Here is a 12,558-nt window from a genome sequence, read left to right on the forward strand (position 1 = left end):
AAGATTCCTGGAGCTTTCTACTAGGATTCTGTTCAATCAGAACGTCCATGGTGAGCAACCAGGCATCTATACGTTAAAAAACAACCTCCCCAAGGGATCCTAGACCAAGTGTATATTTGGGATTTGCATCTTGAGTCCAAGGTGTATAACAGAATCACAGGGAAGCTTTGTGAGAAGGCTCATGCCTGTGCTCCATCCACCCCGATTTCCTCAGACTGTCTAGGCGGGGAGTGTGCCTGGCATGAGCGGGGAAGGGACTATGGTGTGCAGCCCAGATGGAGCCTCGCCAGCTACCCCCACTGCAAGATCAGCATGGATTAAGTTTACTCGACAGGAATTATTCCTTTTCCTAAATGGGCAGAAATAAATTCTGGGCTGAAATCTTGGGTCCAGTGGGGTTCTATTACATGAGATAGTTGAGGATCAAAAGGTCCCAGAAATGCCTGCATTTATCCCTCTGCCGCAAAGTTCCTACCAGACAGACAGACACCTGGAGGATGCCCTGTCTGCACCTGGAGCTCTAGTCTCAGAACAGTGTCCCAGCCAATGGGGGAATTAAACACACGAATCTGGCTTTAAAAAGCTTTAAGCAATAATGCAGATTTTTAGGGATGTTTTCTTCATCAAAAATAGTCTATTTCACATTTCAGCCAAACTTCCTGAATTCCTCCATTCCTGCCTTTCTCTGCCTCTTGAATCCCTCTACCTCGAAGATGTCTTTGCCCACAGCCCCATCGTACCCCCACCCCACCCCCGCAATCCATCCTTCTCTCTTTGGGTCTCACCATCCCTTTCTAAAGCTCATACGTTAGCATTCTCTTGGCTTCCCCTCTCCATGCTCACCACCAAAGCAAACAGCAAGGGGAGGCTGGGAGCCAGGAGACACAGCTCCCGGTCTCCCCGATGGTGAGGCTTGCGTGAGCTGGGGCCTTGGAGCCCCGGGGGTGGGGGGTTGCTGGCAGTGTGGGGACCTGAGGGCGGGCCCTGCCCAGGCCACCGCGCCACCTGGAGACTCCTCTTCCTAAGCAGCGCGGTGTCCATTTGTAGCCTGTGCTGGTGCCTCTCCTCAGACGTCCTGTCTCTTGCCCCCAGGAACCACATTCTATCACGGTCTATGCCAGCGTGACGTTCCCAGAGAGCTGACACCACAGGCTCAGTGAAGGGACTTTCTGAAGAACTATGGAGGGGGCACCGTGGACCCCGAACTTAGCTCCAGGTCCCAAGCCCCCCGTGACACTCTGCACATCTGTACTCCTCTCGGATCAACTCCCTGGTGATGCTCCCTGCACAGCCACCTGTGGGACAGACAAAGACTGGGGACTTCGAGCCACGCGGCCTGCTCCTGGGGCCCAGCCCGGGGACAGGACCATTGGTGTAGCTTTCCAGCTCTGTGGTGTAGCTGGAAACGAGTGATGTGGGTCCCGGGAGCCCAGGCCTCCAGGTGGTGCTCCTTGCTGGGCCTGGACCGTGAGAGCCGAAGGACAAAGCTGGGACACCTAGTGCCTCGCTCCCACGCTGGCCGCCAGCCCCAGGATCTGGGACCTCTTACCTCGTGCCTTCCGTGAGCTGCCTCGGCCCTATGAGCTGACCCCGCACCACGCGGACCTGATCCGCACAGACCAATCAAGGCTGTGCGCCTCACTTTCTCTCTCTGGATGGACACTGAAGGGTGATGAACTCCTTACTCTATGTAGAACACTCTGAGATTATTCTATGAAAGAAGCTAATAGAGTCAGTATATTATTTGCGAAACCCAGAAGCAGAAAGGTCAATAAACTGACAAGACTGTGAGGTCTCTGAGCTTTGAATCGTGGAAAGAAAATCACCTAGGATGCTTAAAAAACTTACAGAATAGTTAAGTTTAATATTATATAACATACATGTACTTATATGTATAATATTTAAGTATTTAAGGATACTTAAAACTATTCGGTGCAGATGGCATTAGGTTTAAAGGAAGGTGACAAGTGTTCGATGACGCTGTTACAGAGGAACTCGGATAATCAGAACTTGTTCCAGGCTGATTGTTCACTTCTCAAAACGGTCTTTGCTTTTTATTTATTTTGTTTTAAGATTTTATGTATTTATTCCTGAGAGACACACAGAGAGAGGCAGAGACACAGGCAGAGGGAGAAGCAGGCTCCCTGCAGGGATCCTGATGTGGAACTCGATCCCGGGACCCCGGGGTCATGACCTGAGCCGAAGGCGATGCTCCACCGCCGAGCCCCCCCAGCGTGCCTCAAAATGATCTTTAAATCCCTACTTCTCTGGTTCCTCTGTTGAACAGCACCGGGGAGTCTCAGCTGAGACCCTGTCACCGTGTTCTGAGCCCGTTTACACCAAGGCCTCAAGTCCTCTGGGTCTTTACCCGGCACCAGGCACTCCCCTTCTCGCACTAAATTTATCCTCGAGTAGAAAATGAACCTACTGTACCCAACCGCTCCAAATAATTGAATGCTTAATTACTTAAATTGCAGACTGCAGACAGAATGACTTTTTTTTTTTTTTTTTTTTAATAAGTAAAGCCCTATATTCTTATTTTCTGCTCTCAGGCCCACTCGCTTCTGTTTAAGCACTTTGATTGGTTGAATGGGGTCCGGTGCGATTTTAGTGCCGCGGCTTCAGAAGCCACTGGCAGGCTCCCAGCCTTGCGACCAGGGCACCCATCTCGCGCCCCAGGATGTGGGCGCCAGCGGCCCTCCTGGGCCCGCCGGACCTCCCCGCCTCCGCGGGCCTCAGGGCCTCGAGGCTGCTGCTGCACCGCCGGCATCCGAGTGACCTCTCCAGCGATCCCTCTGCCTGCCTTTGTGGTTTCCAATTCAGAGTCTGGGGCTGAGGGGCCGGGTGCGGGTCAAGTGACCCCGTTCTGCTCCGGAGGGGGCTGGGCTGGGAGCTGGGAGCTGACCCGTCCCACTCGTCCCACTCACACGGTTCCCCTAGGACCTGGGGAACTCCGCGAACAAAAGCAGGTGGGATTTGAGGCTCGATGCTGAGCAGATTAAAGTTTTAAAAAAGGTTGACCCTGCCACCCCCGTAGGACCGCAGGCTCATTAGCAATCTGTTCTCAAAATCTGAGGCAGCTGCCCGAAGGATTTGTGAGCCTGTAGTTAGGAGCACTCGTCCCCTACGTCCCCGAGGCCACCCGGATTGTTCCAGCAGGTCGGTTCCGGCCCCCGGGGTTCTCCTGCGGCCCAGTTCTCCCCAGCGAAGCGATGGAGACAACAAAGGAAAGAAGATGCCCCCGCTCAGCGCTCCCTGGCCTGGGCTCCAGACTCCACCGAGGAGGGTGGCTGCGACTGGAGGACTCTCGGGCACCCCTCGAGTGACACCTGACGTCGTGTTCACCCCGGCAGGTTGGGGGCCCTGGGCTCCCTCCCTTCCCCGAGGGCGCGGCCCGTGGCCTGCAGCCTTCCCCTCCTCGGGCCTAGAAAGGGAAATCTAGACTTTAGAGCCCCGTTTCCCCGTGTTTCTTTTCTAATATTTTCTTCTGACTGACATGTGTGAATTCAGGAGAGCCCAAGAGGAACAGGCCATTCTTGGATTTAAGGGGCTGGTGCTCGGGGAGCACAGCGCGGTGTCGTCCCAAGCCTCTTTAGGACGCTTGGCGGTGGCCGGACAGACAGACGGGCTGAGGAACCGCTCATCTCAGTAAGTTCCGTCTCTTCCTGAGTTTTTGCTTCTACCTCCTGGAAATGAATAAACTTTGGAGAATCCATCCAGGAATCTGGCCTTTGGCTTGTGTTACCTGGAGGGTTCCTAACATAGCAGCCGGCAGGACACGTTGGGCAGCCTCGGGGCTCCGCAGCCGTCGAACACTGAGTGGCCGACTGGGCTGGGTGAGCTGTGGCGCGGTCCCTTTCCTAGGGTGTGAGCCAGGTTCGCTCTGCGGCCTCCAGTCACCAAAGTGGGGAGCCAGCCTCCCCCAGGGAAGAGAGCAGCGCCGGCCCGCACCTGCCAATATTCCCAAGGTGACATAAATATTAGAGTTGCCTGGGGAGCCCTGAAAACCGTACTGATGCAGGGTCCCTGGGGGCTCAGTAGTCGAGCGGCTGCCTTCGGCTCAAGGCGTGACCCCGGGGTCCCAGGATCGAGTCCCACATCGGGCTCCCTGCATGGAGCCTGCTTCTCCCTCTGCCTGTGTCTCTGCCTCTCTCTCTGTGTCTCTCATGAATAAATAAAACATTTTTTAAAAAATTAAAAAGTTCTGATGTCCAAAGCCTACCTCTGACCCAAACAAAATCTGGGTTGACACGTTCAGAACCACCAACCTACAGCGTGTGTAACTAGAAAGGCTTTGGGGACGCGTTCCAAGCAGCAGCCACAAGAGGGAGATGTAGCCATACGGTCCACCCCACACCAGCATCACCAGCACCTCTCCTTGGTCCAACGGAGGACTTAGTCACAGGCTGACGGAAGCTGCGGGGGTTGACAGGTTGACAACCCTGACGGGCTGGCGGAGAGTTGGCCCCTGCCCTGGAGACAAGGAAGCCCGTTGAGGGTTGATGGCCGGTTCTAGTCCAGGTTCCCTGCAGGAAGGAAGACTCCTGATCTTACTCTACACTTCATCCACTCAACGAAGTCATGAACTTCCTGCTGAGTGTCAGAGCTCGTCCTCCAGTGGGAGGTACGACTAGCACAGGCGGTTGCAGCACGACCCCACGTAGACAGCGTGTGATCCAGGGGCCCAGGTGGAAAGCGGGCGATGCCATCAGTGATTCCGGAGGGCCGGGGCTGGGCAAGCCCCCACGGGCAGTCACCTCAACGGGCAGAAGGGGGTGCGCGGTGAGCACAGAGGAGGTGCACCAAACTCAGACTTCAGGGGTGGGGAGGGTAAGCCTATTTTACCTACGGAAGTTGAAGTAATAATGGGAATGAAGTAGAACGTTTCCAGCCCAAGACAAGACACTGCAGCTTAGGATTAGAAAGAGAGAAAGACAAGAACCCAGAGAGGGCCCAGGATGGCAGCGGGGTAGGAGCCGGAGCTCTGCGCGCTCCCAGGGGCTCGGTAGGTAACCTCGAAATCATTCCAGACACCTGCCAGCTCAACTGGAGATCCAAGGGAAGAATGGCTACAACTCTGCACACAGAAAACCACCACTTTCTGCAAGGTAGGAGGCGTGTGAAGTGAACCCCAGAAAGGCCATGGGAGGGAGCCCCGGCTGCGGCCCAGGGCTTGGGGAGCCCCGGAGCGCCACGTCCCAGCTTTCAGAAGCGCTCAGGTGAGGGACCTCTCTGCCTGAAAGGGGCTCAGGTGGCCAAGCGGGGGCAGAGTCCTGGGGGGACAGGTGGTGTCAGGGTCCCTGGGGTCACAGGAGACGGGTGCCCGAGTGCGGCAGGGTTCCCGGCCTCGGAGCGGGGAAGCTGGCGCCGTGAGCGGGCCCAGGCCTGGGCTCTGGATCGGGGTCTCCAAGAACCACCAACGGGCACAGTCGGCGTCACTGTGGGCCCAGCAAGCCGCAGGACCTCAGGCCTCCCCCCCGTGCCCCCCCAGGGGGAGCAACCCAGGGGCGGGTACCACAGGAGTCTGCAGGGCTTGGGGACCTAAGGCAGGGTGGTGAGCCTGAGATAGAAATGCTGGGTCACAGGCTGGGGGGACCAGGGAGACGGGAGAGATGGACTGCTTTCCCCTGAGGGCGTCTGAGGAGGGGGATCCGAGCTTCGGGACAAAAGCCACATGGAGCAGTGGGAGCAGACAGGTTAGCCTGGCCCCTGGGGGGGCAGCGATGCCAGCCGGGCAAAGACACCTGAGAATCCGGGCAGCTGGGCCCTCCCCGGCTTAGCAGGGCCACGCAGCCAAAACCACGTTGGCCTATCATGGAAACTGCAAAACTCCAGCGCTAGGGGGATACAGCATGTGGAATTCGTGGGGTTTTTCACCACAATTCTTTAATCTTTCATTTTTAATTTTTGTCTCTTTCCTATTTCAACCAATTTATTTTATCAACTTTTAAAAAAATCTTTGTAAATTTTCATTTTTACAATTACATTTACCTTTTCATCGTATTTAATTTTATCTTGTATAAGTTTTTCTCTCTTGGTAACTCTGGGAAGCAGTTTCTTCTAAGGGACCAAAACATACCCAGGATCTAATGTATGGCTCTATTCTCTTCACCTGTCTGATCATATTTGCTTCTTTGTTTGTTTGTTTCTTCTCTCTTTTTTTTTTTTGTTTTGTTAAAATCTTTTTAAATTTTTGTCTTTACAATTACATTCTATCTTTCCAATGTATTTAATTTTATCCTCATAAATATATGTTTTTCTTTCCTTACAATTTTGAGATGTAGTTTCTTCTAATAAACTGACCCAACTACACTCAGGATATAATGTATTGCTCTGTTCTGGTTACCTGTCTGTTTATGTTCCTTCTCTCTGTCTCTTTGTTTTGTCTTTTAATTTTCATTTTTAAGGTTACATTCTATCCTTTCATTGTACGTAATTTTTGTTTGTACATATAATTTTTTCTTTTGTTACAATTTTGGGATCTAGTTTTCAAACAAATGGACCAAAATACACATAGGATCTAGTGTATTGTCTATTCTGTTCACTGTCTGATTATAGTCTGTCTGTCTGTCTCTCTTTCAGTTTCAGGTTTCTTCTGATTTGTTTAGTGTATATTTCTCTTTGGTTGTTATTGCCATTTTAGCGCTTTGTTCTCTCGTTCATCTATTCTTCTCTGTGTAGAATGACAAGATGGAAAAACTCATCTCAAAAAAGAGAACAAGAGGCAGTACTGACTGCCAGGGACCTAATCAGTATGGACATAAGTTAGATGTTGGAACTAGAGCTCAGAATAGCAATTATAAAGCTACTAGTTGACCATGAAAAAAAGTATAGAAGACACTAGACAATCCCTTTCTGGAGAAATAAAAGAACTAAAATCTAATTAAGTTGAAATAAAAAAGGCTATCAATAAGATGCGATAAAAGATGGAAGCTTTAGGGGATCCCTGGGTGGTGCAGCGGTTTGGCGCCTGCCTTTGGAGACCGGGGATCGAGTCCCACGTCGGGCTCCCGGTGCATGGAGCCTGCTTCTCCCTCTGCCTGTGTCTCTGCCTCTCTCTCTCTCTCTCTCTGTGTGTGACTATCATAAATAAATAAAAATTTAAAAAGATGGAAGCTTTAGCTGCTAGCACAAATGAGAAGAGAGAATTAGTGATCTAGGAGACAAGATGATGGAGAATAAAGAAGCTGAGAAAAAGGGATAAATAACTACTGGATCACCAGGGGAGAAGTAGAGAGATAAGTGACACCATAAAGCAAAATAATATCGGAATAATTGGGATCCCAGAAGAAGAGGAAAGAGAGAGGGGCAGAAGGCATATTGAAGCAAATTACAGCAGAGAACTTCCCTAATCTGGGTAAGGAAACAGGCATCCATGTCCAAGAGGTAGAGAACCCCCTCAAAATCAACAAAAATAGGTCAACCTTCCAACATACAATAGTGAAAGTTACACATCTCAGAGACAAAGAGAAAAACCTGAAAGCAGCCCAGGATAAGAGGTCTGTGACCTACAGGGTAGAAACATTAGAGTGGCAGTAAACTGCCATGATATATTCTGGGTGCTAAGTGAGAAAAACATGCAGCCAAGAATATTCCATCCAGCTAGGATCTTGTTCAAAACAGAAGGAGACAGGACACTGGCAAGCTGGCGGAGAAGTAGGGTCCTCAACTCATCTGGTCCCACCAACTTACCTAGATAACTTTCAAAACATCCTGAACACCTACGAATTCGACCTGAGATGTAAAGAGAGAACAGCTGGGACGCTACAGAGAGAAAAGTTTTCGCTTCTAACAAGGTGGGAAGGTGAAAAAAATTAAAAAGAAAGAACGCGGGAGAGAGGAACCAAGACTAGCAGGGTAAAGCAGAGCGGTGAAAGCCCATCCCTGGACAAAAGCGAACTTTAAAAATCTGTGTCCAAATTTTCCCAGATGGAAAAGTGTTTAGCAGGGAAATTGGGCAGAATCACAGGAGGAGCAGGGAAGCCTCAGGATTCCCTCACAGGGCCCTGGGGGTGGCTCAGTCCTCGAGCATCTGCCTTCCGCTCCAGGCGTGACGCTGGGGTCATGATCCCTGGGTCCTGGGATCGAGTCCCGCATCAGGCTCCCTGCATGGAGCCTGCTTCTCCCTCTGCCTGTGTCTCTGCCTCTCTCTGTGTGTCTCTAATGAATAAATAAATAAAATCTTAAAAAAAAAAAAAAGATTCTTGGAGTCACTATAAGAGGAGGGGCGCCTGGGAGCAAGCTCACTGCAACCACTGTCCTATCTCGGTAAAGGCTGGAGCGCCGCAGCCCTCCGGGCATTTGGGAGAAGCGGGTGGCTTAGGCCTAGAGCCTGGCAACAGCTGGAAGGGGAGTGCAAGGGGGAGGCTGTCCTCTTCCCTTTGGGGAGGCGTCCCGGGAGCACGGGGCCAGAGGCGCAGGGCCCCAGGTCTAGGGCGCCAAAGTGGACAGAGCCAGCGATCCTGAGCTCCCCCAGAGAAAGGCAGAAACAGGAGGGCACAGGACAGCAAGGACTCTCCTGCGGGGCGGGGGTGGCCAGCTTCGCGGATCAGCACCCCGCGCCCTCCGGGAGTCTAGGCCCGTGCTGCCGGGAGACTGCGGTTGGTTACTCTTGGGGAGCTCGACTCCAGGGCTGGAGGCCTGGCCGCCGCCAAGTTTTTTCTCTTCATTTCACCTTGCACCTGGGAGAGGTAGGGCCTCTGGGGAACAAAGGCCTCACGGGGTGAACAGCCCACACTGAACCCAGCACCTGGCAGGGGGGGTGGGGGTGGGGGAATCTCCGCCCAGGCACACACACCTGACAGTCCACACAGCAGGCTCCTCCCCCAGAAGAACTGCTGAAAGAACAAGGGAAAAACAAGTTTACTGAACAAGCAGCACCGGAAAGGTCCAGGACTGAGGGAAAAGTAGTACATAGAACTAGAAGGTCTCTTCCCCCCACTCCACCCCCCTTATGACTCATTTTGATATCAGGCTACAGATTTCCAATATTTTTTCTTTTTCACACCTCAACTACAATATTTTACCAACTCTTCGTTTTTAAGTTTTTTCCTTTTTATTTATTTATTCATAGACAGAGACAGAGAGAGAGGCAGAGGGAGAAGCAAGCTCCACGCAGGGAGCCTGACGTGGGACTCGATCCTGGGTCCCCAGGATCACACCCTGGGCTGCAGGTGGTGCCAAACCGTTGCACCACCGGGGCTGCCCAAGTTTTTTCCTTTTTGACCTTCTACAATTAGATGTCTTAAGATTTTTCACTTCTGGATTCCCTTCAATGTATTCAATTTAATTTTGGTAGATATATGAGATAAGGGTATTTGTTTTTTCTTTCTCATTTGTTTTACAATAGTGGAAGTTAGTACCTTCTAACACATGACAGAAATACATGCAGAACCAAGTGGAACACCGTGGTGGTTCATTCTGTGAGATTATATTCTCTCTTCCTTCCCATTCTGCCCCCTTCTTTTATCTAGTTTATGTTTTTGTGGTCAGTTTTGGTCTTTTATATAAGTATTGCTGGTTTATATAAATTTGGGACTGAGCATCTTCTAACATACAGAACAAAATACACACAGAACCAAGAGGATCACCTTCCAGGTCCCCTCAGGGAGACTACATTCTCTCTCCACTACCACTTCCTCACCACCACCATCACCCCTCTCCTTCTTTTCTTTTCTCTCTTTCTTTTTCTTACTCTTCTTCTTTGTTTTTTTATCTTTACTACTTTGTTTTAAAATTTGTTTTTCACATTAGTGATCCCTTTGTTTTATTTTGTTCTATTCTTCTTTTGCTTTTATTTTCTGGTCTCTGACCTCTTTGGAATCATCTAGGTGCATTCTACTTAGGTCATGGTTGATATTTTTGACTCAGCTCACTCATATAGCCACTCTGCACTAGACAAAATACTAAAAGGAAGAATTCACCACAAAAAAAAAGAACCAGAAGCAATATTCTCTGCCACAGAGTTACAGAATGTGGATTTAAATATGATATCAGAAATTCAATTCAGAAGCACAATTATAAAATTATTGGTGGCTCTGGAAAAAAAAGCATAAAGGACTCCAGAGACTTTGTTACTGCAGAATTGAAATCTAATCAAACTGAAATTAAAAATAGGTTAACTGAGATGCAATTCAAATTGGACTGAACCACTGGGACTTCATCAAGATAAAAACCTTTGCACACCAAAGGAAACAGTCACAAAACCAAGAGGCAACCTACAGAATGGGAGAAGATATTTCTAAATGACACATCAGATAAAGGGCTAGTATCCAAAATCTATAAAGGACTTATAAAACTCGAAACCCAAAGAGCAAATAATCCAAATGAGAAATGGTCAGAAGACATGAACAGACATTTCTCCAAAGAAGACATACAAATGGCCAACAGACACATGAAAAAATGCTCAAAATCACTCAGTATCAGGGAAGTACAAATCAAAACCATGAGATACCATCTCACACCAGTCAGAGTGGCTAAAATTAACAAATCAGGAAATGACAGATGTTGATGAGGATGCAGAGAAAGGGGAGCCCTCTTACACTGTTGGTAGGAATGCAAAAGCTGGTGCAGCCACTCTGGGAAACAGTTTGGAGACTCCTCAAAAAGTAAAAATAGAGCTGCCCTACAACCCAGCAATTGTATTACTGGGTATTTACCCCCTAGACATAAATGTAATGATCCGAAGAGGCACCTGCACCCCAGTGTTTATGCAGCAATGACCACAACAACCAACCTGTGGAAAGAGCCCAGATGTCCACTGACAGATGAATGGATAAAGAGGTTGTGGTGTATATACAATGAACTACTACTTAGCCATCCAAAAACAATGAAATCTTCCCAATTGCAATGATGTGGATGGGACTAGAGGGTATTATGCTAATCAAAATAAGTCAATCGGAGAAAAACAATTATCATATGATCTCACTCATATGTGGGATTTAAGAAACAAAACAGAGTATCATAGGGGAAGAGAGGAAAAAATAAAACAAGATGAAATCTGAGAAAGAGACAAACCATAAGAGACTCTTTTTTTTTTTTTTTTTTGAGACTCTTAATCATAGGAAAGAAACTGAGGGTTGCTGGAGGGGATGGGGGTGGGAGGATGGGGTAACTAGGTGATGGACATTAAAGAAGACACATGATGGAATGAGCACTGGGTGTTATATAAGACTGATGCATCACTGACATCTACCTCTGAAACCAATAATACATTATATGTGAATTAATTGAATTTAAATACAAATTAAAAAAAATTTTGTCAAATACCTATTTTAAAATGATGCAAGTGTAAAACATTTTGCTACATAAATATCAGGTGGCAAAACATACAATGATATATTTCTAAGAAGTTCTGAGTTCTGTTTTGAATAGTCCTCTGGTTAGAATTTATGCTGTTAATCTGTTGTTATTTTTTTTTATTTGTTTATTTATGTCATAGGATATTTAAAAAGTAATTCTTGTGCTCCAACAAACTTTAAGATAAATTTAGGAAAGGTAATAAATGTTTATTAAGAGATTCCACAAAGCTTGACAAGGAAAATTAAGGGGAAAACACCAAACATATATACTACTTGTCAAAACAAGTTTTGAATACAATTTATTGGTTGTTAAGGAAAAACAAATCTTTCAAATCAAAACAAAATCAGTCAAATTTGTTATTTTTTTGTCTACTTAAAAAGCAAAGTGGGGAAACAAGCAAGCCAAAAAATTGTCTCAATGTGTGTACACAAAAAATGTCAAAATTAAATTTCAGGTCTGCACCTCTAAAAAAAATAATAAATAAAAGACAACATGAAGAAAACAATCCTACATTGTGTCTGTGTGCTGAGATGACATCACATGCCATGCAGGGCATGCATGTTGTGTATAATGTAATGTCATATGCACTGTTTTGTTATCTGCTTTTTTCACTCAAAAATACCATGTAGAGTTTTTCCTATCATGAAATACTCATTACAAATAAATTTTAAATGGCTAAAAATTAAAATAACATAAATAAAAAGAAATACAAAGTAAGCTTCCAGGTTGTTCAAACAATAGCATAACAATATATCTTGAATTCCAAAAGAAAAAAAAGGAACCAAGATATCAGATTTACTTTTACTGTAGTCACACTTTGGACCTGAGAATAGGAAGGGGAGGAGGCATAATTTATGCAAGCATCTATGCAAATATTTATGCAAATATTCAACTGTAGATGTAATTAGTTGTTATGCAAAATTTATACTCTCTGCTGACAGTACATTAGAGCTCTTCCTTTCCCCATTCCTCAGTAGCACTTGATATTAGCTGATTTTCTTGGCCAATCAAGTATGTGATATAGCACAGTTGTTTCAATTTTCATTAAAATTGTCTCTAATTTTTTGAAAATATTTTTATGAAACTATTTTTCCATTTCACCATTATAATAAAAATCAATCCATCCTCCAACATATTAATATTTCAAAAAATCAAATAGTATTAATTAGCTAAGTGCATTTTTAAATCTCAAACATCCTTTGGTTTAGATGATAAATTATGGTATTATTCTAGAGAGAGGACAACAAGGAATTGACC

At 47.2% G+C, this 12,558-nt stretch overlaps 1 protein-coding gene across 2 annotated transcripts in view; it reads left to right on the forward strand.

Moving 5' to 3' along the window:
* Window positions 1-4,157, forward strand: part of SLAMF1 (signaling lymphocytic activation molecule family member 1) — a 34,772-nt gene extending 30,615 nt beyond the window's left edge. For both annotated transcript variants that reach the window (XM_025420777.3, XM_035711271.2), the window contains exon 7: window positions 1,093-4,157. In XM_025420777.3, the coding sequence (XP_025276562.1) occupies window positions 1,093-1,143 (51 nt within the window). In that variant the 3' untranslated portion in view covers window positions 1,144-4,157. The remainder of the gene's footprint in view (window positions 1-1,092) is intronic.
* Window positions 4,158-12,558: the final 8,401 nt, after the last annotated feature.

The sequence above is a fragment of the Canis lupus genome, chromosome 38 (genome assembly GCF_003254725.2).
Source record: "Canis lupus dingo isolate Sandy chromosome 38, ASM325472v2, whole genome shotgun sequence".
Classification (NCBI taxonomy): Eukaryota; Metazoa; Chordata; class Mammalia; order Carnivora; family Canidae; genus Canis; species Canis lupus.